Below are 25,969 nucleotides of genomic sequence, written 5' to 3'. Positions count from 1 at the left end.
GATTATGGTATACATGGAATTACTGGAGGGTTCCCAGACTAGATTAGATTTTAGCATACATGGAATTACCGGATGGTTCCCCAGACCAGATTAGATTTTAGCATACATGGAATTACCGAACCGTTCCCCAGACCAGATTAGATTTTGGTATACATGGAATTACTGGAGGGTTCCCCAGACCAGATTAGATTATGGTATACATGGAATTACTGGAAGGTTCTGCACAACAGATTAGATTTAGGTATATATGGAATTACTGGAGAGTTCCCCAGACCAGATTAGATTTTGGTATACATGGAATTACTGGAAGGTTCTGCACAACAGATTAGATTTAGGTATATATGGAATTACTGGAGGGTTCTGCAGACCAGATTAGATTTAGGTATACACGGAATTCCTAGAGGGTTTCCCAGACCAGATTAGATTTTGGTATACATGGAATTACTGGAGGGTTCCCAGACTAGATTAGATTTTAGCATACATGGAATTACTGGAGGGTTCCCCAGACCAGATTAGATTGTGGTATACATGGAATTACCGAACGGTTTCCCAGGCCAGATTAGATTATGGTATACATGGAATTACTGGAGGGTTCCCAGACTAGATTAGATTTTAGCATACGTGGAATTACCGAATGGTTCCCCAGACCAGATTAGATTTTAGCATACATGGAATTGCTGGAGAGTTCCCCAGACCAGATTAGACTTTAGCATATATGGAATTACTGGAGGGTTCCCCAGACCAGATTAGATTGTGGTATACATGGAAATACCGGATGGTTCCCCAGACCAGATTAGACTTTAGCATATATGGAATTACTGAACAGTTTCCCAGGCCAGATTAGATTTAGGTATATATGGAATTACTGGAGGGTTCCCCAGACCAGATTAGATTTTAGTATACACGGAATTACCGAACCATTCCCCAGACCAGATTAGATTTTGGTATACATGGAATTACTGGAGGGTTCCCCAGACCAGATTAGATTTTGGTATACATGGAATTACCGGATGGTTCGCCAGACCAGATTAGATTTTAGCATACGTGGAATTACCGGATGGTCCCCCAGACCAGATTAGATTTTGGTATACATGGAATTACTGGAGGGTTCTGCAGACCAGATTAGATTTTAGCATACATGGAATTACTGGATGGTTCCCCAGACCAGATTAGATTTTGGTATACATGGAATTACTGGAGGACTAATTTGGAGGGACTTCTGATACCCCAAACTGAACATCATAACGACCTTGTTTAAAGATCTGATCATGCATTGAAGCCTCAACAATTTCCAGTTCAGAAATTCAGAAGATACATTTATTTGCATAATTCAAGCGAGTGTTGAAGTTTTTGGCAGAGGCCAATCCTTTTGCTGTTGTTTGTTTTTGGTTGTTATTTTTTTTTTTCAGTTTACTTCTATTTATACACATTTTCAGTGTCTTCAGATAGTGTTAAATAAAGAAAAACTTGTGGAATGTTTTGTTGTTTTAAGTCTCATTTGACTTTGCCTCATCAAAAACAACATGGAGAAAAGAAAAAGATGTACATAAGCCTCTGTAATGTTTCTGATAATTTGTTACAGTTTTGCTGTAGTTTTTTCTTGGTTTGGCCAAATGGTGGCTGTCATGAATTTGTTATTTGAGTCAACAGATATATTAACCTTGAGATTTCATTGGGATATAAAGTGAAGATTAAATATCATATTCATTGTTTGGGTGGAATGTTGAAAATAAATTTCAAACAAAACAATATTTGCAATTTTAGCTGTTACTGTGGGTTATTCTGTACATGAATGATTTTTCCCTCATGATTGTAGCTGCCTAACATTAGTCTGTGCTATACTACACTGTATGAACACTGTTAGTCCATTATTTCAATTTGGTATACACTGGCTTTGTTCTGCCAATATAGGCCTGGTTCAAACACTTTCTTTCGACCACTCAAGCACACACCGGGTTGGTTCAAGCCCAGAATTGGGCAGGGAAGATCGGACTTCATTGGTATGGTTATGTGGTGTTTGTATAAAGTTTGTTGGTAATAACTTGCCATTGATCACCTCCATGATGGCAATACACATTGAGCTGGCCCTGCGATTGACCAATCATCTCTGCTCTCTGCGTCCCATGTGGCAAAGTTCATATGTTACAAGTACTTGCCTGTAAGGCCTTTGGTGTATTCACAGTACTGCAGCTTATTCTTTATGCTGACAGTATACGTGAGATTTTTTGGAGTATAATTTTAAGCATCAGTCAATCTCTCCCAGTTACGTTCAGAACAATTTATTGTAAAGGGATTGACCGCAACGTCTTCCAGGATAGCCAACATGTATGTCGGGTCTTGGTATAAATTATTCATCTGTTTGTAGATGTCTTCCACATTCATATATATCGATGCATGTCATTCAAACCTTTCAAAGTAGATGAGTATCTACCCATTTTTTTTTTTTTTATCAGTGAGCATATTCATATGTCTGGCTCACCCATTAAGTATATAGCTGGACAAATTAATTATTTATTTATTTGATTGTTGTTTTACGCCATACTCAAGAATTTTTCACTTATATGACAGCGGCCCATATTATGGTGGGAGGAAACCAGGCAGAACTCCGGGAAAACCTGTGACCATCTGTAGGTTGCTGGCAGGCCATCCCATGTACGACCAGAGAGGAAGCCAACATGAGCTGGACATGAACTCCGGGACAAATTAATTTGTTTCATTGTACTTGGTAAAGAAGATGATGAATGGTGTCAGCAAATATCTGTGGAGAGATAATGTATTCAGAGTATTGTTATTGCATTGCAAAGTAGATATACATGTAAGTAGTGAAATATATGAGTGCTGTACCATAAACATTGTTTGACTGATAAGGTTGATTAATTGTTCTCCGTGAAAACCTTAAATGAATTTATATGTATTTTTTTTTAATGTTTCCTGTAGGCTAGAGAAAAGCTGATGGCCGAAAATGAGAAGCTGCGCTCCAAACTAGATGTGGCCACTGATAACATATTTACACTAAAGTCCCACATTGGATTGATTCGTCAGCACACCATCAATTTTATCCTCAACCAGATGGACACCTTGCACCTTCAGAGGGACACAGAGGTCTAACAGAAACCAGATGGACACCTTGCGCCTTCAGAGGGACACAGAGGTCTAACAGAAACCAGATGGACACCTTGCACCTTCAGAGGGATGCAGAGGTCTAACAGAAACCAGATGGACACCTTGCACCTTCAGAGGGACACAGAGGTCTAACAGAAAATACAAGTGCATAGCCATCAGGATTGAGTTTGGATCTTGGGGGAAGAGGGACAATGTTATATCAAATAAGGCAAATTGTTAAGGAAAACAATAGACATTGTGATGTTACACTGTGTGCAGTAACAGAAACATTGACACAATGTCCAGTACAACCCTCTTCATAATTCTTGCATGCTCTGATATGGCTAGTTCCATTAAAAAACCACATGAATATGAAGCATGTAGAATTAAGAAGATCACTTCTTTAAATTGTGCAATTTTCTTTCACACATTTTCACATTTTGGTTGGTGGGGGGTGGGGGGCTATTTTGGCTGGCCCAGTGTCCTGTTGTTTCCTGTGGTCAGGTCTACATATTGTCCTCTTCCTTGTATTGTCATGTAGGCTGTATGGTCTCTAGACTAGTCAACCTGTAGCCAGGTTAACACCACCTAAGGGCATCAACAACCATAGATTTAGAGGCTATAGAAATACTCTGAACAGCACATTGTACATAAGTGTTCGTTGTTATCTCTGGGTGAATCTAACAGCAACATAGGCCATTCCAGAGCAGCTGTATGTGTGTGTATGCCTGTAGTGCTGTTAGCAGCCTTTACTTCAGCAGAGCCACTGTCCTGGGGAGTAATTACAGAATTTAACATGGGCTAGCTCACACTCCTTACATGTACTTCAAATCCAGTTTACATAATTACCATAATGGTGGTGTGTGTTAGTTGATCCTTCAGTCTCTGAGCCAGTTTTATATGAATCTATATGATACTGTCTGTGTTTGATGGAACACTTGATGGACTTGCCAGTTTCCTTGGATCACTGTAGCCCTGGACCGGACAGCCTGCCTTGTCAAATACAACCTTTATAGCTAGTGCCATGTGAAGGTGTAGGTATACGACATTCTCATATCAACTTCTCGAATAAAAATAGTTCAGGTCTGTTTCATAAGCCGCATTCAGATGATGTGATTTGTTGATTAGTACAACCACAAGAAATAGTGCATGTTTTTATTTTTCATTTGACTAGTCGATTATGATAACTTAATAAGTGCATTGTGTGAACACAGCTTTCTTTAGCAGGCATATGTCCGCAGAACAAATGCTCCAAACTTCATCCCAGGATATACAGTGTAACCCTCTCGATACCTACCTGATCAGCTGGTGTCACGTGGTCTCTTCTTTCCGTTCTTTGTCACTTTCAGTTCGGGATTTCACATGTTGAGGCTGAACTGCATTAGAATCTCAAATACACAATAGATTTCCCTTATTGAGATACAGGTTCTCCTTAAATTAAGAATGTAAAACTTTTCACACCCTTTTCAACTTGATATTGAGCCAGCTTGACACATTATCATGCACCATATTCAGTGTTTCCATTAGAGGATGTTTCAAGCTGGGAACTTTTTCAATAGTTTAGGTTTATGGCTTCACAAATTCTATTATTCCATTTCCTGTGTGAAATGTTTCTGTACATAAAGATAATATTTCATATTACTGCTGATGGTGCTAGATGTTATGGTTTTATTCATTTTGTTACCAGAATGTTATCTAGTCTCTGACTGAATTAGGGGTCACTTTACCAGGGGATTGTTCAAACACTGTGGTAATTCTGTACATTTAATATTTGTTGCACAATTACATAATGTGTAGAGTGTGGGAAATTCACACCAAATGTTGTATATACTATATGCATGTTGCTTGTACATAATGTGTGTATATGTGTATACGCGCACACACACACACACACACACACACACACACACACACACACACACACATATATATATATATATATATATATAGGCAAGATTTTCTGTCTTTTTGTTATTTTTTTTCTGTATATTAATATTCTTCTCCACATTAGACAAACACCTGTTTGACCACCCTCCCCCCCACCACACACACACACACACACACACACACACATATATATATATGTGTGTGTGTGTGTGTGTGTGTGTATATATACATGTATATATACATACATACACACACACAAGGAGTTGTTTGTGGAAGATAGTCTGCATTGACTATTTTAGTTATAAATTGTTGTTAACTAATGACATAAATAAGTTATATACAATACTATGAAACTTTGTGAGGAATCACCAAAGTATGGCTGTGAGATGTTGTTGCTTATAAAAAATATATACCTGAAATGAAGACACTTGATATAAGAATATGTACTTGGCTTCATTCCCTGTAAATCAGCCGTAGAGGAGTTGTTTAAAGACTTGTACATGTGCACGCTGTCATTTAGATATCACTTTGGCATTCCAACATATACCTCTGTCCTCAGTGTTCATTTTAGTTGTGGGTCCGGCGTTCTGAGCTAAACTGAGTAGTGTGACAGTCAGCATGAGTACTGTTTCTGGAATATGAATATACATAATGGCCTGCTATCGGATTTTCTCTGCTAAACAGGGAAGTAAGAGATTTCTTTCTCCACCTGCCCCCACAATATCGTTTGTATTATACTGTCTGTACACTGTACATGTTTAAACTGTGGCATTCCTGTAATAATATTTTCTTTATTTGTAATTATTAATTGATCTGATTTTCTGTTTTGTAGTGATATAACCCTTGGGCTGTTACATGCATCATCTCATATCATCTCTGCATACCTGGCGACTATTATGAGTTTATTAAACATATACATGGCTAATGGTCATGTCATTGTATTATTACTAAAAAGAGATGAAAATCAAGATTTTAACAAGTTATTGCACCATGTCCACATGATCAAAGTACTAAGGCTTCCATCAATCAAAATCTAGTCTGACCCTTATTGTATGATGTACGTATGAAGGAAATCAATAATTTTTTAAATGATCAGTGGATTTTTTGCTCCATGTAATTTAAAGTGTATGAGCTATATATGGATGGAGGGTATATGGATAGCCTATTTTGTTATGTTTATGGATAAGTTCAGAAGTTACGCCTATTTTATTTTCTCTGACAAGTCATATTTCATCTTTGTTGTATCAATCTAATGGTTAGCAGTGGTTGTTTTAAAAATTGAAGAGCAAGCAGTGTAATATTTTGCTATCCTGCTGACTGAGGTGAGAGTGGTCACGTTACATCCTGAGCGTGTGTGAGTGTTGACAAGTGAGTTAGTAATGACATCATCACCATGTTATACCTGACACTAGCTATCCTGCTGACTGAGGTGAGGTTACAGCCTGAGCGTGTGCGAGTGATGACAGGTGCATTAGTAATTACATCATCACCATGTTATACCTGACACTAGCTATCCTGCTGACTAAGGTGAGGTTACAGCCTGAGTGTGTGCGAGTGATGACAGGTGTATTAGTGATGACATCATCACCATGTTATACCTGACACTAGCTATCCTGCTGACTGAGGTGAGGTTACAGCCTGAGCGTATGTGAGAGATGACAAGTGAGTTAGTAATGACATCATCACCATGTTATACCTGACAATAGTGGTCCTGCTGACTGAGGTGAGGTTACAGCCTGAGCGTATGTGAGAGATGACAAGTGAGTTAGTAATGACATCATCACCATGTTATACCTGACACTAGTTATCCTGCTGACTGAGGTGAGAGTGGTCATGTTACATCCTGAGCGTGTGTGAGTGTTGACAAGTGAGTTAGTGATGACATCATCACCATGTTATACCTGACACTAGTTATCCTGCTGACTGAGGTGAGAGTGGTCATATTACATCCTGAGCATGTGTGAGTGTTGACAAGTGATTTAGTAATGACATCATCACCATGTTATACCTGACACTAGCTATCCTGCTGACTGAGGTGAGGTTGCAGCCTGAGCGTGCGTGAGTGATGACAGGTGTATTAGTGATGACGTCATCGCCATATTATATCTGACACTAGCTATCCTGCTGACTGAGGTGAGGTTACAGCTTGAGCGTGTGCAAGTGATGACAGGTGCATTAGTAATTACTTCATCACCATGTTATATCTGACACTAGCTATCCTGCTGACTGAGGTGAGAGTGGTCATGTTACAGCCTGAGCGTGTGTGAGTGATGACAGGTGCATTAGTAATTACATCGTCACCATGTTATACCTGACACTAGCTATCCTGCTGACTCTGAGGTGAGAGTGGTCATGTTACAGCCTGAGCATGTGTGAGTGATGACAGGTGCATTAGTAATTACATCATCACCACGTTATACCTGACAATAGTTGTCCTGCTGACTGAGGTGACTTTACAGCCTGAGTGTGTGCGAGTGATGACAGGTGCATTAGTAATTACATCATCACCATGTTATACCTGACACTAGTTATCCTGCTGACTGAGGTGAGGTTACAGCCTGAGTGTGTGCGAGTGATGACAGGTGCATTAGTAATTACATCGTCACCATGTTATACCTGACACTAGCTATCCTGCTGACTCTAAGGTGAGAGTGGTTATGTGTCAGCCTGAGCATGTGTGAGTGATGACAGGTGCATTAGTAATTACATCATCACCATGTTATACCTGACACTAGCTATCCTGCTGACTAAGGTGAGGTTACAGCCTGAGTGTGTGCGAGTGATGACAGGTGCATTAGTAATTACATCATCACCACGTTATACCTGACACTAGCTATCCTGCTGACTGAGGTGAGGTTACAGCCTGAGTGTGTGCGAGTGATGACAGGTGCATTAGTAATTACATCATCACCACATTATACCTGACAATAGTTGTCCTGCTGACTGAGGTGAGGTTACAGCCTGAGTGTGTGCGAGTGATGACAGGTGCATTAGTAATTACATCGTCACCATGTTATACCTGACACTAGCTATCCTGCTGACTCTAAGGTGAGAGTGGTTATGTCAGCCTGAGCATGTGTGAGTGATGACAGGTGCATTAGTAATTACATCATCACCATGTTATACCTGACACTAGCTATCCTGCTGACTAAGGTGAGGTTACAGCCTGAGTGTGTGTGAGTGATGGCAGGTGTATTAGTGATGACGTCATCACCATGTTATATCTGACACTAGCTATCCTGCTGACTGAGGTGAGGTTACAGCCTGAGTGTGTGTGAGTGATGACAGGTGTATTAGTGATGACGTCATCACCATGTTATATCTGACACTAGCTATCCTGCTGACTGAGGTGAGGTTACAGCCTGAGTGTGTGCGAGTGATGACAGGTGCATTAGTAATTACATCGTCACCATGTTATACCTGACACTAGCTATCCTGCTGACTCTAAGGTGAGAGTGGTTATGTCAGCCTGAGCGTGTGTGAGTGATGACAGGTGCATTAGTAATTACATCATCACCACATTATACCTGACACTAGCTATCCTGCTGACTGAGGTGAGGTTACAGCCTGAGTGTGTGTGAGTGATGACAGGTGTATTAGTGATGACGTCATCACCATGTTATATCTGACACTAGCTATCCTGCTGACTGAGGTGAGGTTACAGCCTGAGTGTGTGCGAGTGATGACAGGTGCATTAGTAATTACATCGTCACCATGTTATACCTGACACTAGCTATCCTGCTGACTCTAAGGTGAGAGTGGTTATATTTCAGCCTGAGTGTGTGCGAGTGATGACAGGTGCATTAGTAATTACATCATCACCATGTTATACCTGACACTAGCTATCCTGCTGACTAAGGTGAGGTTACAGCCTGAGTGTGTGCGAGTGATGACAGGTGCATTAGTAATTACATCATCACCACATTATACCTGACAATAGTTGTCCTGCTGACTGAGGTGAGGTTACAGCCTGAGCGTGTGGAGTGATGACAGGTGCATTAGTAATTACATCATCACCATGTTATACCTGACACTAGCTATCCTGCTGACTAAGGTGAGGTTACAGCCTGAGTGTGTGCGAGTGATGACAGGTGCATTAGTAATTACATCATCACCATGTTATACCTGACACTAGCTATCCTGCTGACTGAGGAGAGAGTGGTCATGTTACAGCCTGAGCGTGTGCGAGTGATGACAGGTGCATTAGTAATTACATCATCACCATGTTATACCTGACACTAGTTATCCTGCTGACTGAGGTGAGGTTACAGCCTGAGTGTGTGCGAGTGATGACAGGTGCATTAGTAATTACATCATCACCATGTTATACCTGACACTAGCTATCCTGCTGACTCTAAGGTGAGAGTGGTTATGTGTCAGCCTGAGTGTGTGCGAATGATGACAGGTGCATTAGTAATTACATCATCACCACGTTATACCTGACACTAGCTATCCTGCTGACTAAGGTGAGGTTACAGCCTGAGTGTGTGCGAGTGATGACAGGTGCATTAGTAATTACATCATCACCATGTTATACCTGACACTAGCTATCCTGCTGACTGAGGTGAGGTTACAGCCTGAGCGTGTGCGAGTGATGACAGGTGCATTAGTAATTACATCATCACCATGTTATACCTGACACTAGCTATCCTGTTGACTGAGGTGAGGTTACAGCCTGAGTGTGTGCGAGTGATGACAGGTGCATTAGTAATTACATCATCACCATGTTATACCTGACACTAGCTATCCTGCTGATCGAGGTTAGGTTACAGCCTGAGCGTGTGCGAGTGATGACAGGTGCATTAGTAATTACATCGTCACCATGTTATACCTGACACTAGCTATCCTGCTGACTCTAAGGTGAGAGTGGTTATGTGTCAGCCTGAGTGTGTGCGAATGATGACAGGTGCATTAGTAATGACATCATCACCATGTTATACCTGACACTAGCTATCCTGCTGACTAAGGTGAGGTTACAGCCTGAGTGTGTGCGAGTGATGACAGGTGCATGAGTAATGACGTCATCGCCATGTTATACCTGACACTAGCTATCCTGCTGACCGAGGTTAGGTTACAGCCTGAGCGTGTGCGAGTGATGACAGGTGCATTAGTAATTACATCATCACCATGTTATACCTGACACTAGCTATCCTGCTGACTAAGGTGAGGTTACAGCCTGAGCGTGTGCGAGTGATGACAGGTGCATTAGTAATGACGTCATCGCCATATTATATCTGACACTAGCTATCCTGCTGACTGAGGTGAGGTTACAGCCTGAGTGTGTGCGAGTGATGACAGGTGCATTAGTAATTACATCATCACCATGTTATACCTGACAATAGTTGTCCTGCTGACTAAGGTGAGGTTACAGCCTGAGTGTGTGCGAGTGATGACAGGGGCATTAGTAATGACGTCATCGCCATGTTAAACCTAACGCTTGCTGTACCCTATTTTCCTCAGTCCATTCATTGCTATGCACAATGACGTGATTTCGCATACATGGAAACACTTTAGATGTTTTAAAATATAGTGCATTAGTAAAATGGCAAGTAATGGAGACAACAGGACATTTACATGCTCAGTAAATTGTCTATCAATTCCTTAGGCAAGCTGCTGTACATGTGCCTGATTTGTTTATAGTTGTCTGTACGTGTATAATTTTTCAGGCATGATTTGTTTTAGGATGATCTGCAAGCTGAAGTTCTGGTTTTATCGAATCTCTTATTAGTTACTACTGTGGACAGTTACTTATCAGAAAAGCTTACACATACATGTACATTTGTATCTGTGGAGGAACAGGCCTTAGCACTGTGGAGGAACAGGCCTTGGCACTGTGGAGGAACAGGCCTTGGCACTGTGGAAATGGCACATGCTGACTATTAAACGGTCACATTTGGTAAATTTGTCAATATCACGTTGTTCCCAGGTACATGTCTGATACAACAATATGTTTTATTACTTCATGTAAAACTACATGAAGAATTCAACTTTGATAGTAAACTATGTAGGTCACACAGGCTGGTAAATGTGGTGGGCCTAATTTATAGCCAATGGTTAAACCATTGATTTTTACCAACATTTAATTCCAAGTTTTTCTTGAAGTGACCAACATACACGCATGTGTAGTTTACTGCAGGGAGTTACAAAGAACAACTGATTTAACTCATGTATTTATATTATACCTATTATGTTAGAAATCTTCATACAAATGCTGGTGTTAAGCAATTTATCTTTCTGGCCTAAAAGTTATCACATGTAATAAACATAAGATGTAAAACAGATTTAGGATATGTTCTCCACATAATACCCTTTGCTTTCCATCCATAATCAAGTAGTAGTCTTTAAGAAAACAAAAACATTTGCATTTTATCTGATAGACACGATCACTGTGCCTCCATTAATCTCCAATTTTATGGACTCATTTGTGACAAAAAGCAAACAGTGGAAGAAAGTTGCCAGCCAATTACATATACAAAGATCCCTTATTATTTGGGTTGACTCTCACACTCTTGTCTTATACACTGTGTGTATACAGAAATGCAGATAGCATTTTACTTAACTTTTAATCACTTCTGTACAAAGTACAGGTGTAGCTTATGTCATACCCTGAGTCTCATTGTTGGCATCCAATAACAGTGAAAGCAATGTTAAAATAAATTTTAGGGCTACTGCAAGTATTGAGCGTTCATTTTGCACATAACAACTTGAGGAGGCATGTTTCAGCGCTAATGCGCTGTGCGCTTATTAATTACAAACATTCATGACTAGTGCATTGTGTATACGTATTAGAATCAGTGTTAAAGTAAATGTTAGGAAGGGGATCTCATAAAGTATTGCATGTATGGAGCTGATGTTTTGCATGCTCATAAAGCACATTGACACAATGGGGGATGTACCATCACTGATGCGTTTGTGCCCATATTAATTGCCATAAACTACCAAATTCACAACTTCAATACTTCATGTATTGAGCTGAAGTTTAGCATTCATGTGTTTCCTGCAGGCCAGTTCTTTGGTAACCTTTGCTACTAAATCTCATGTCTTAGATCTTTTTTTAGAACAAAACTATGTTTAACTATTGTTGTATATTATTTATTCTTGTTTTTTTTTAAAATGCTGAAGAGAAGGTGCATTTTGTTAGCCTGATTTACTGGGGACAACTACAGGTGTTGTTAATTAGCATAACATTCAAGACATATTCAGTCTAAAATGTATCACATGCATTTTATTTTCTTATGTAATTCCACTGATTTTTGGTGTGATGAAGGAAGCAAGGAAAAGCCAGAACAATCCAATACATTGTTACAATTTGAAATTTAACCATATCCCATTGTTTCTGATCCCATTTTCTTTACAACAACCAACCTCGTAAATATAATACCGTTTTGCTTAACCAGCAGCTATTCCATATTGGTTTTTGGGATTTTATGCCCCCCAAAAATTAGTTTTATGGATAATACAGAGATAAAGAGAATTACACCTACAATTTAGGCCTCAGAAGCTTGGGAAGATTATGTTCCAATAATTTAGCTCAAACTTTGTTGTAAAAAAAAAAAAAGTTTTTAGTTTTATTTATTTATGTTGATATGTTCTTATACGCTGCCCAGTTTTCTTTAATGACGTTCAGCGGAGATGTTAATATTCATATGGGGCAATGCTGAACACAATACTGGGAATCGTCTGTAACGACGAGGTTTTAAGGAGGAACAACTTAGTGCTAGCAATCTCATTTATGGGGCTAATAAACCTCTATGTTTTATTTTATGATGAAGATTTGGTTTACTGTAACTGAAATAATGTATGTTTAGGACAGTGTATTATATATTCAGACTTGTCAGTTCCCTAGCATTCCTATTGTTTGTGGTCCAACCAGAAATTTAATCATTTCTATTCAATCTCACAATGGTTTATGAATAGTTACTGGTGTAATAATTGGAATCGTATTTTATCATTCTTGCTCAAATATAACTATATTTTCAGAGTAGTACATCCCCTCTATTTCCTGTTAAACTCCAGAGTGCATGTTTCAGGTATTAACAAATTAGCACTCTTTGCCAGTTATAAATTGACAAGAATAAAATCTATATTAATCGATTAACGCAAATTAAGTTTTTGTCTTTGTTTTACCGTTATATGTCTTTTACCAAATTGTTTCTATTTTCAGGATTCACACTGGACAACTTTGATTAGAACTGTGTCTATTCAAATGACATGTCCAAGATGCCTCATCTTTGTCACACTGACTGTCTGAATTTTTTAATCTTGTTGAATTCAAGACTAACTGCTACTAGCACTCTTAGTGTGTATACAACAACCTGTGGTTGTTTGTGGGTTTCCCCTGGGTTCTGCCTGATTTCTTTCCAAAATAATGCTGACCGCTGTTGTATAAGTGAAATATTCTTGAGTACGGCGTAAAACACTAATCAAATAAATCCCACTGTGTATGTAAAGCATGGAAATGTCAACTTTAAGGGCCCTCAACAGTCAAGATGCTTGTCGTTAATTGGTTGAACACTATCAGTTGAAATGTTGGTTCAACCTTAACCTGGCGCTGGAAGCTTTGGTAGCATCTGACCAGAGCTCAGGGATAAACCTTAACACACAAATACTCCAAATAACCTTTTAAATACCACAGTGGTACTGGCGTTCTCCTGGTTTCCACAGTGGTACTAGCGTCCTCCTGGTTTCCACAATGGTACTCATGTTCTCCTGGTTTCCTCAGTGGTACTAGCATCCTCCTGATTTCCACAATGGTACTCGCATTCTTCTGGTTTTCACCATGGTACTCGTGTTCTCCTGGTATCCACAATGGTAATTGTGTCCTCCTGGTATCCACCGTTTTACTCATGTTCTTCTGGTTTCCACAATGGTACTTGCATTCTCCTGGTTTCCACAATGGTACTCACATTCTCTCGGTTTCCACAGTGGTAGTCATATTTTCCTGTTTTCTACAATGGTAGTTACATTCTCCTGGTTTCTACAATCATTGTCACATTCTGCTGGTTTCCACAGTGGTATTCACATTTTCTGGGTTTCCACTATGGTACTCACATTCTCCTGATTTCCACAGTGGTAGTCACATGCCGCTGGTTTCCACAGTGGTACTCGTGTTCTCATGGTTTCCACAATGGTACTTGCATTCTCCTGGTTTCCACAGTTGTACATGAATGCTCCTGGTTTCCACAATGGTACTCGCGTTTTTCTGGTTTCCACCATGGTACACACATTCTCCTGGTTTCTGCAGTGGTACACGTGTTATCCTGGTTTCCACAGTGGTACATGCTTTCTCCTGGTTTCCACAATGGTAGTCACATTCTCCTGTTTTCAACAATCATACTCACATTCTCCTGGTTTCCACAATGGTAGTCACATTCTCCTGGTTTCCACAGTAGTGTTCACATTTTCTTGGTTTCCACAATGGTAGTCACATTCTCTTGGTAACCACAATGGTACTCGTGTTCTCCTGGTTTCCACAGTGGTACTCGCGCTCTCCTGGTTTCCACAGTTGTACTTGCTTAGTTTTGTCAGTTGTTAAGGCCACATGCTCTTAGTTTTGTCAGTGGCTAAAGACACATGCTCCTACATGTAGTTTTGTCAGTGGTTAAAGTCGCATGCTCTTAGTTTTGCCAGTGGTCAAAGGCACATGTTTCTCGTTTTTCTCAGTGGTTATTCACACATACTCCTGGTTTTGTATGTGACTGAAGGCACAAGCTCCTGGTTCTGTCAGTGGTTAAAGGCACTTGCTCCTACATGTAGATTTGTCAGTGCTTAAAGCCACATGCTCGTAATTTTGTCAGTGGTTAAAGGCACATGCCCCTACATGCAGTTTTGTCACTGGTTAAAGCCACATATTCTTAGTTTTGTTAGTGGTCAAAGGCACAAGCCCCTGGGTTTGTCAGTAAAGCCACGTGCTCTTAGTTTTGTCAGTGGTCAGAGGTACATGCTCCTGATTTTGTCTGGTTAAAGGCACATGCTTGTTTTTTGTCTGTGATTAAAGGCCTGGTTTTGTCACAGATCCAAGTCATATCGTTATGGTCAGCACGACAAGTAATCAATCTTTACAACAATGAAAACGCTTGTACATGTATACAGAGATCGTGACAGTTTCCATTCCTGGATCCATAAAGACCTTCTGAGATCAAGTGTGTACACTCATTGGCCGCCAGAGCCCCCTGTGTACTTAAGGCATATTTTCCTGTCAAACACACCGGTGGAACAGCCAGTGTACGGATCGTTGTAGCAAAAGCAGCCTGGGAATGTCAAACAAGCTGAGCCTGTGTAGACTATCCCAGCCTGAATCTCAGAAAGGCTTGGCACAGTTTTTCACGGGTACCACTTACCTGTATTACGTCTGCTAGGGCAATTGTCTGTTCCCCAGCTTATCTGCCTTACCACAACTGTCATCCCAAGGTTCACTTTCTAAAAGTGGTACTAAACTGGAATTTCTTACAAATGGAGCTACAGTTACTGATGAGTTACCTCCTGGTATGCTAGATTTTGGACTTTCTCGGATGTGCTGTTGACAGTGGCTGCTGTGAGACTTTCGCGGAGAATGAAGAGAGGCAAGCGCGTCAGGGGAGGTACACCTTTCATTTGTTTATATTAGAATTAACTCGTTGTATAAATGTGCTTTCTTTCCTTTTTTTTACCTAAAACAGGTGTGTCTGAAAAAAGTCAAGCCTTAGTTGAACATCATTCATTACTTAGGCCTGTCTTTGTAATTTCCCCACTCTACATTGCTGTACGCATTGATTGCGATTCAGTGTTTCCATGTACAGGCCTTGTGCCATGTGTCATCGACGACGAAACATAAATATTATCAGCAACACCCGTTTCTTAGACATAGATGTCTGAAGTATAGCTCCATTTCCATGTATAGGCCTACATGTGTTATCGACGACGAATCGTAAATATTAACACTACTACTCGTTTTTCAGACATATCACATAGATGTCTGACCAGTGGAATAGTTGAAGTATAGCCCCATTTCCATTTATAGGCATACATGTGTCATCGACGACGAAACGTAAATATTATCAGCAATCCCATTTGGTACACATATTACATATATATATGAGCAGCAGAGTAGAAGTAAAGCAGAAAGAATTGCTGTAAAAGATGGTGAGCACTTTAGCGTTGACATATGGCCACGGCTAAAGTGAACGAGGTGTAGCCTAGAAAGCGACAATTTGCGAATTACGGTCTGAACATTTTAGGCAACCTATTAACAAAGTCAAACTACATATACGTCAAGTCAAGTTATTAAAAAGGTCAAATTATACACCAAGTGAAATTATTAACAGTCAAACTACATGTGTTAACGAAGTCAAGTTATTAACGAGGTAAAGTCATAAATGAAGTCAAAATATTAGTGAAGTCAACCTGCATATATTAACGAAGTCAAGTTATTTAAGAGGTCAAGCTATAAACGAAGGCAAATTATTAATGAAGTCAAGTTATTAACAAAGTCAAACAATTGATAAGATTAATCTATTAGCGAAGTCAAACTATTAATGAAGTAAAGCTATTAATGAAGTCAATTTATTAGCGAGGTCAAACTATTAATGAAGTCAAGTAATTAAGTCAAGTCAAACTATTAACAAAAGTCAAACTATTGACAGAGTCAAATAATTATTAATGAATTCAAGGTACTAACTTAGTCAAACCATCTACTGGCGAGTGGAGGGGGCTCGGGGAAGGGGGGTGGGGGGTCGCCGTGGCCCAGTTGGTTAGCCAAGAGCCTCTCACCAATGCCGTCGCTCTGAGCTCATGCTGGCTTCCTCTCCGGCCGTACATGGGAAGTTACCACTCCAACCTGCGGATGGTCATGGGTTTCCCCCGGGCTGTGCCCGGTTTCCTCCCACCATAATGCTGGCCGCCGTCGTATAGGCAGAAATTGACGTAAAGCACCGATCAAATAAATAAATAAATAAATACTGATAGGTAGATATCATATTTTCAAAGTATTTGTTTTACCACATATTAGAGTGAAAGCGAGCACCACTTTAGATAGATAGCTGAACGATCAGAAATATTGGTCGCATTTCACAGACTGTTCACCGTTGCTAGCAAATTGCTGACAAGTTGGATAGCTGTACACAGTTGGATAGACGAAAAATAGTGATGACTGCAGCAAAGATTGAGAGGTATAAAAATATCTGGGCCAGTAAAGATGTATAGCAGAACTGGGAAACTGTTAAACTATGAAGAAGCTCGCTCTGGCTTAATATTCCGTTGGTACGTGGGAGGATCTGACAGCAATCTGCGGATGGCCGTGGGTTTCTCCCGGGCTTTGTTCTGTTTCCTCCCAGCATAATGCTGGCCGCCGTTGTATAAGTGAAATATTCTTGAGTATGGCGTAAAACACCTATCAAATATATAAATAAATCAAGAAACCTCTTCTGGCCTAGTCTCTTGTCGTAAGTATGAGGGTCTGCCAGCAAACTGTCGATGGTCGCGGGTTTTTCCTGGGCTCTGCCCGATTTTCCCCCATCATAATGATGGCCGCCGTCCCACTAGTGAAATCCCCCCATCACAATGATGACCGCCGTCCCACAAGTGAAATATTCTACTGAACGGCATAAAAATCCAATGAAATAAATAAACACATAAACATGAAGTGCAAATGGCGGCAAGCGAAAAACATAAAATATACTTTGCGGATGTAGAGGTCTGTCTGAATCCGCAGTTAGTATCGCGTAGGTTTGAAGTTGGGTAAGAGACAATCTGAAAACAACTTAGGAGTGAGTGGCTGTCCCATTACACATTATCCCGCCTATAAGTGTTCGGCGTTTTCCTGTACACTTTCACCGACATGTTAGCATTAGCAATCGTGGAAAAGAATGATGTTTATAGGGAAAAAATATAAGACCAGCTGAATCTCACAATAATTTTCCAGAGTTCTCATCTGACAACAATCATCGAAGAATTAAACTCAGAGAGCATTGCTTAAGACACCAAAGTGACCTGAAATAAACTCCCTGAGTATACGCTGTGTTGATCCACATGGTGACATGTTTAGCAGCCAAACGTCCATTTTTAGTCAACCGCAAAACATCTTGACTAAATTAGATTCACGTATAGTATTGACGCGACTCTTATTGTGTGTTATTGTTATTTCATGTACTACCTAAAACTCAAAGCATGCACACGTACAGACATACAGACTTTTTATGTGTTTATTTCAATATAAAATTCTGCTTTAATTTCCATTACAGACTGTTTTAAATACAGGTGAATCACTCTTGGCGCATTTGTGCAAATCTCAGGGTGCAGTCACTTTGAAAGATTTCCGTAAATCAGGGAATTTTCGCACGGAATGTCGGCGAGATGCATGCGTGCATACCTTGTCAGTTTTAATTAAGAATACTGTATGGTACCCGATTTCCCTATAGTTAACATATCTGGTTGTACGTGGAAATATCTGCCAACAACCCGTGGATGGCCGTGGCCCTGCCTGGTTTCCTTCTGTTATAACGCTGGCTGTCGCCGTATAAGCGAAATATTCTTGACACCAATCAAATAAATAAACATAATTAGTAATCATCAATGTTCAACTGTTAAAGCTGAACATAAATGACCCTGATACCTTAAAAAAGATGATCTTATTAAAACTTACTATAATCTTTTGTCAGGTGTTAAAATATTCGCATCTGTTTTATTTGTTAGCTATATGTTATATCTTACAACAATATATCTTTTATATTAGGTGTCAGACGACATCGAGCCCGTAATGGAGTCTGGGATAATTCCAGTGGACCAGGGAGCCATGTAAGTACACCTCGTGGGATAATTTTATGTCATTTAACAATGTTTTGTTGCAATTTGGATTGTAACACCACAGATTCTGACATAAAACGTACACGGTTTGGAACCAGCGAATGGATGAATATCATGTCTGGATCATGCCCCCCAGCAAAAGTGACAAAACACAGAGAAATATATATCTGATAACTGATTATGCCATGCAGAAACTGGGGCTGTAACTGGTTTTCTTTACTAGAAACGATGTTTCATCCAGAAAGTGCTTGTAGCACAGTCGTTTTAAATATACCGTTAGACTGTATCTAACTGGTAGTCTTACATACACACCATTGCACAGAGCCGTTTTGACTGGACTCACTTTTATAGTTCACTGATGGCCACGGATTATAGATTGGTGTCCGTATCATATATTCCTGTAAAATGGAAATGTAAGTATATTGGAGATGGATCTACCGAACATCACGTGCCCCCAAGCTATCCATTATATACGTCCATCGGATCGATCATGCATGCCTGCATAAAACAACAATCAAATATATCAATAAAAAAGTTCAATCATACTTTTATCCATCTTCATTTAATGAAGGTGGGGATGTCCAACATCCTCCACCTTATTCAATTGAGCCATAGTAACTCTTCAAAGCCTGTGAAGAGCTATCCCTCATACATATATATGATTCACTGCCCAATGAATTTCCACTTTACCTTAGTTATTGACACTGATAGGAGTTTAAAAAACAACACGGCCTGCTTGACCTCTTTCGCTTTGACATGTTTTGTCTGGTTGCACAATGACTTCTCACTGCCTGTTCGTATCGCTAAATAGAATATCAATCTACGTGTTGAAGCAAACATTAGTATACTAGCCGTCAACCATTAGGGACGTTCCAGGTCAATAATCGCAAGGTCAATTCCCAAAGCGACGTATACATGTAACACAAACCACCAAAGAACTAAGAAAATATGTAAAGTACGAAAATAAGACAGAATATTTTTTTTTTCATATTTTTCAGCTATTGATTTTTTTTACGCCGTACTCAAGAACATTTCACTTGTATGTGAGGTTAGGTTTATAGGTACAGAAAGCCGAACAGTGCATAGGTCAACCTCTCCGAGGTGTTCGCAAATCTCCTAGCTTTAGGTGTCAGTTCAAGAAGTTGACCTCGCGACATCATTGGTGAAAGCAGGTATTATGAGACCTCACCAGCCAACCTATGCGTCAAAACAGGCATTCATATACCAGCCGTCAACCAATAAGGAGGTCCCATGTCAATAATCGCAAGGCCAATTCCCCAAAACGCTGTAAGAAAAAACGTACGTAAGAAAAGTATATGGAGTACGAAAATGGGACGGAATCATGCAAAGAGAAGCAGTCAACAGCTTTCAATGATGTTGGAAAGATGCAAGGCATGTTCTAGGCGACTGAGTAAAATCGGTATTCAAATTGTGTGCCATGCCAGAATATAAGTTGTCGATAAAAAACACATATATATCTCAGTTGCGCTTTGATTGCGACTGTTCATATATCATCGTGTATCGATGAATGTACAGCCCATGGCCTCGGCAGAGCGCTAGAGATTCTAGCCGCTCTGTCCATATTTACTTTCAAGAGAATTATACTCATTGTGAAACTTAAGAAACTTAGAGTGAAGGCGTTTGATAGAGTAAACTTGAGACACATGTGTTTGCAGTAATAACTTGTGACGTTGTTTATTTATTTATTTATTTATTTATTTATTTGATTGATGTTTTACGCCGCACTCAAGAGTATTTCACTTATACGACGGCGGCCAGCATTATGGTGGGTGGAAACCGGGCAGAGCCCGGGGGAAACCCACGACCATCTGGACAATCTGTGGTTTTCTTTAACTCCAGCGAAGCTAGCAGATCACCAATATACATTTTAGTGAAAGATCGGGCCAAAAGGAGGAGGTGGGGTGGGGGGTGGTTGGTGAGGTGTGACAATTTGTACCCATCGGAATACCTATAGAGAGTTGATATTGTTTCCGTATTAGCTTATTACTGTTATATATTTTTTCTTTTAATGTAATGTCAAGGAAAGAATTCAATCAAACCCTGCAAGCATTTGTTTTTAAAACAACGAAATACACGCTGATAACGTACCAACAATAATTTGTTGAAAATTCCCTTGCCGAAGTATGTGGGGCTCCCTGTCATTGGCTGTCAAAACAAAAGGCTTCTGCACATTTTCACATGTGCAGCTAAGCATAGGAGATTACGAAAGTTGTATCGGAGGAACAACCTTGCTGACAACAACATGAGTTGTATGGAGTGATGGGATAACAACTCCCTGTTGTTGTTCTCTGTCGTATTCCAACATGTATGGCGAATTTGACTCCTTGTTTACTGTGCCCTTGTGTAGCTGGTGATCATGCTTGCCAGTTCAGAAGCAGGGCTCTGACTGCAAGTTTTATGTTTTATGTGACTTGGTGAATGTGTTCGACAGCTTGCAGTAAACTGGGTCATAGGAATATACATCGTGTATTACCATCTATCAGCAGAACTATTTTGTCGCTTGGGCCCATCATATCGTACGAAATAGTTTTTAAAAAAGGGAAAATTTGGCCTTTATTAAATAAATAAAAAAAGAAATTCCGAGGATCGGCTCTATACGTAATTGTAAAAATATTATTGGTAATAGAGTAATAATAAAACGGGAATTGGAGAAAAAAAGTTAAAGAAATTAAAAGGAATGTCGAGGATTTGAACCCGAAACTGCCAGGTATGATACTATTTAATATTTGAAAAATTTATATCTAAGCGTGTTACAAAGATTGCTAAATATAATGTGTAATCTGCATGGGAATAAATAGAGTTAAAACTACATCTTTATGGGAAAAGGATAACTGGCCGGCACAAAAAGAAATAAAGCACATCATCATTATGTGAAAAACAAACATAAGGAAAATTTGAAATAAATAAACTGCTCGGAACCGAGAGGAGATAACAACATAGCTTTACAGTCTCATACTGCATAATCCAATGATATGAAGGACACGTATCTGTCAAATTTAGATGAATTCAGACAGTGTGCCGGACCTAGCAAAAGCTATCTGCCTTTGTTGACGTGAACGTGTCTATGATTAATCTGTGGGCGCGATTAACTCTCCGTTGTCGATCGGCCAGTTATTCCTACCCCATAGATTTTAGAGTGTGGACATAACCTTCGTGGAAATGAGGGGGGAAAAAGCTTGACATACACGTACAATGCTGGTCTCCCGGGCAATAATGTGACAAGTTTAACTTTTGTTGTTTTAGTTGATTTTGCTGAGTAATTTTTGGGTGTATTTTTTTAACCCTCCACTCATATCACGCAAATGGTTTTCGAAAAGCTATATATGCAAGTTAAGTAGACAAGTCAATCACTGGATAGCGATAAACGCAAATCCGGGATTAAACAAAATGAACTTCAGAGCAAGTTACCACCAGACAAAAGCAGTACAAGAAAAAGAGAACGATGAGGAAATACGTCAGGTAATCTGCCGTGAATTCATTCCTCGAACTCCGCGAATAACTGAAGGACTATAAAACACTAGGGGCCTCCGTGGCTCAGTCGGTTAGCGCGCTAGCGCAACGTAATGACCCAGGAGTCTCTCACCAATGCGGTCGCTGGGAGTTCAAGTCCAGCTCATGCTGGCTTCCTCTACGGCCGTACGGCCGTTGAGCCGTGTTGAGTGGTCTGGATGGGTTCTTCAACTTCGTTCAACAACACTCAACACCATCCGACATTGCAGAATCGGAAATGTGCATGTGTATTTCTTTTCAATAAGGTGAGTCAAACTGAGTGAAAGTAGCCAGTAAGATGACGTGTAGAAATAACGTGACCGTCTCAATGTACGTGACCTGGGAAAATGGCGGCACCAAAGGCAAAAGAGAGAAACCTGTCTCACAATGAGACAGTTTCGCTGATACAGGAGTATAAAAGATACCCTTGCCTGTACAACACTCTCTCTAATGGCAAAAGAAAATCATTGTGTCTCATGCACTGTAGAGAAAGTAGGAAATTACCCTCCAATTTATCGAAAGTTGACAACAGTGTTGGACAACGTTGACCTATCTGGTTTGTAGTGTGGACGGAACACCCAGTTTACCTCAGCAGCATTCATCTTGATGTTCAGTGAAAGTTGAACGATGTTGGATAGTCTGGACGGAGCTTTATACCACGTGTATGTAGTTAGAGTAATGGGCGAGCTGCAGTTTTGTCAGCCTTACATATATGTCTAAATACAGTCCACAAAAAGGTGACCTAGCCTAACTATAGGGCAGCTTAACCCGTTATGACCAAAGTGTTGAAAACAAAGTCTAATCTGCATAAAGGCAAATTGTGTAAGTTGAAAGAAAGGCCATTGTAGGGGTTCCATATGCTGTGAAGACTTTGTCATTGTCGGGAATGACTGTGTTTGCAATGGATGAGTTGATAATTTCTACTACTGGATAACGAGAATAATCATCCGTAATGACGAAGATAATTAGCTGAGGCTAGCTGTCCACGGTAGTCCATTAAAACTTCTTACCAAGGTGGGTTGGGTATATCGTTCAAGTTGAAGGGCTGGTGATGCTGATTGCGTGATCCGCCATCTTGTCAGCTCGTGTGAACCGGATTGATTCTCTTAAAACGGTTTTGGCCTTGACAATAAATTGTTAGCCCTCATAGTTTTCTTCTGAAGAGATGTTCGAATAACGAGTCGATATCCTCTCAGTATAACATTATACGTCCTTATTAGCAGATTTCAGTTCTTCATACCATTTTGGTGATGCTATACACAGCCACTGGTTGACTTTATAGAGCTATAGGATCGGATCAGCTTTGGTCGCTTCTTTAAGATTGTTTACACTGATATTGTTTTAGGAAGGAAAACTAACATACTTTTTCGGTCAATTTCCCTACTTGTGTTTCCTGTTTGAAGTGATTGGGTGATGACTGAGGTGATGTCTACGGCGATGAACCTTGCATGCAATCAAAGTTCCACAGATGCAGAACCCATGCATGGCTCGATTCGTGCTGGTGGATTGGTTTTAGATGAAGCGATGAAGAACGGTGCTCCCTTCGTAATTAAGTAGAGTTTGAAATGTTCACATGCTCACACCATCGCGAGAGCTTCATTTTCAACTTAAAAGTACGGCAGTTCCACCGGTGATAAAGCACGGGAAGTATAAGCATTGACTTTAACTGTGCCCGCTGTCTGCTGAAGAGACCTGTTACTTGGGGTAAAAATAGCTGTTAACCCAACCGAGCTGGCCTTCTCAGTTGCTCTGTTTCTTGACGGTGACGATGTCGCTTTTCAGGCTTGAATTCAGCGTTTCAAAGGCAGCTTAATGTTGATTTGGCCTTTCAGACACGTGGTTTTCTGCTCAGGTCGCATTATAATTGTGAATACATCTAGAGAAGAATACAAGTTGGCGATAGGTTTTATTAAGTCCGAGTGGCTGATTCCAAATGTTCAAGCTACTGTTCTACTTTTTTTTTTCCAAGATGGCAAGGTATATGCATTTGTGGCTACTGAAAGCAATTCACACGTACACAGGTGCAGAAAACGGCATCACTCGCGGTCGACATCGGCCGCCTGCCAATTCCCTGCAGATGTACCGAAGTCCGACAAAACTGACAGCAGAGTTTAATCTGTGGTGATCTAGTGGTCAGAGCGTCTGCGTCGAAGTCGTATGATCTGGGATCAAACCCGTGTCTGGTAATACCATATTTAATAAAAGATTTACACCATAAAGAGTAAAACTAGATCATCGACAACAGTGTGATAGTTGTCTGAGAGATTAGAAAGGAACTATAAACAGGACTGATTGACCTGGTGTCAATATGTGACTGAGTTGGGTGTCGTGCCTGGTGTTTTAGGAATGATTCGTCTATGGAGGCAGCACTGGTCCTGCCGCAAGACGACACATGCACTGATGACTCCTCATCGTCATATGAAAAATTGCTACGTATGACGTAAACACCCAAGCATACATGTGCGTACATGCATACTCAATGCTGTTGCGCTCACAGTCAACGTCTCCAGCAGAACACAGCCATCGCATTTACGTGTCAACGACAGAGTGTACGTCGTAAGCTAAACACCTTACCCATCAGTCAGCTAGGGTTCACTCACGAACCGCTTCTGACACCACTAAGTACCGCTTCTGACACCATTAAGTACCGCTTCGTATAATATACGGTCTTGACAACTGATGTGTTTACCTCAGGTGACATGTTGGGTGGCAATGAATGAAATAAAGGAATGAGTATGGTTAATTGAAGCGTAACGGGCGGTGCACTTTACTGCCGTAAGTTAAACTTTCATAAATGATATGTCACAATCGACAGCATCAGGGAGCAACACAGCTCCGCGCGAAGTCATTTAAGTGGTGAGACTGGTCCTAAACAAATCACATGTAGGTGTGTCCAAATTTGTCCAAATTCGACTAGTTTTATGCTCGTGTGGATTTACCTGTGATGACACATGGTGATAGCTACGTACCTGGAATTGGCAGCTGAATTCTGACAGACACGTACGTTTCGATGGCTCAAGATCGATCACGGGAGCTCTTTTATTCCCATTGTCCAATTAGTCTGCTTCCTAAACACATGCTGTAAAATCATATAGGCCTAGTATTCTACGTGTTGAGAGAACGATTTGAACTACGGACAGATTAATTAGGGCTCACGTCGATCAATTGTACCAAGACAGCAAGGTAAGCTTAATACGGAGCAATACAGGTTTGTGGTACTTCTAGTATGGTATACACCGTTCGTAGCCCTGCATCAGAGCTTGACCTGTAGACCGAGGATGTACAGTACATACCAGTACGTAAACCAACAGTCAACACTGACTGGGATCCTTAGTTCTCTGTATGTTATATTGTTGGTGTGTTCAGACAACGCAGAGCGCAATCAAAGCGTGATCATTGTTTATCATTAAATAAAACAAAGGCTGTGGAATTCGCTGGCTGGGTGAGCTTAGGCTCGTCAAATCACAGCCTGTTGAATGTGTGCTACGTGGTTAAGGTTTTACCCACAGTTACAAACTTTCTTCCACAGTTCTAAGCTGCCATAAACTGCACCCCTCTCCGTCTCAACATTTTGGGAACAGCCGGTCTATTTTTAGCCCGGAGGAAGTTCTCAATTGAAGCAGACTGGACGGGGACATCCTTAGGCTGTGCGACATGTTACATTCGAATGTTGCCTCTTCTATGTAGTTAG

At 40.4% G+C, this 25,969-nt stretch overlaps 1 protein-coding gene across 2 annotated transcripts in view; it reads left to right on the top strand.

The window, feature by feature from the left end:
- Positions 1 to 4,901, top strand: part of LOC135467795 (ras guanyl-releasing protein 3-like) — a 57,655-nt gene extending 52,754 nt beyond the window's left edge. Inside the window, exon 19 of one of the 2 annotated variants that reach the window (XM_064745647.1) lies at positions 2,938 to 4,901. In XM_064745647.1, the coding sequence (XP_064601717.1) occupies positions 2,938 to 3,108 (171 nt within the window). In that variant the 3' untranslated portion in view covers positions 3,109 to 4,901. The remainder of the gene's footprint in view (positions 1 to 2,937) is intronic. The other variant, XM_064745649.1, reaches the window with a different exon arrangement.
- The last annotated feature ends 21,068 nt before the right edge of the window (positions 4,902 to 25,969 follow it).

The sequence above is a fragment of the Liolophura sinensis genome, chromosome 6 (assembly GCF_032854445.1).
Source record: "Liolophura sinensis isolate JHLJ2023 chromosome 6, CUHK_Ljap_v2, whole genome shotgun sequence".
NCBI lineage: Eukaryota > Metazoa > Mollusca > Polyplacophora > Chitonida > Chitonidae > Liolophura > Liolophura sinensis.
This window is presented reverse-complemented; position numbering and strand designations above follow the sequence as displayed.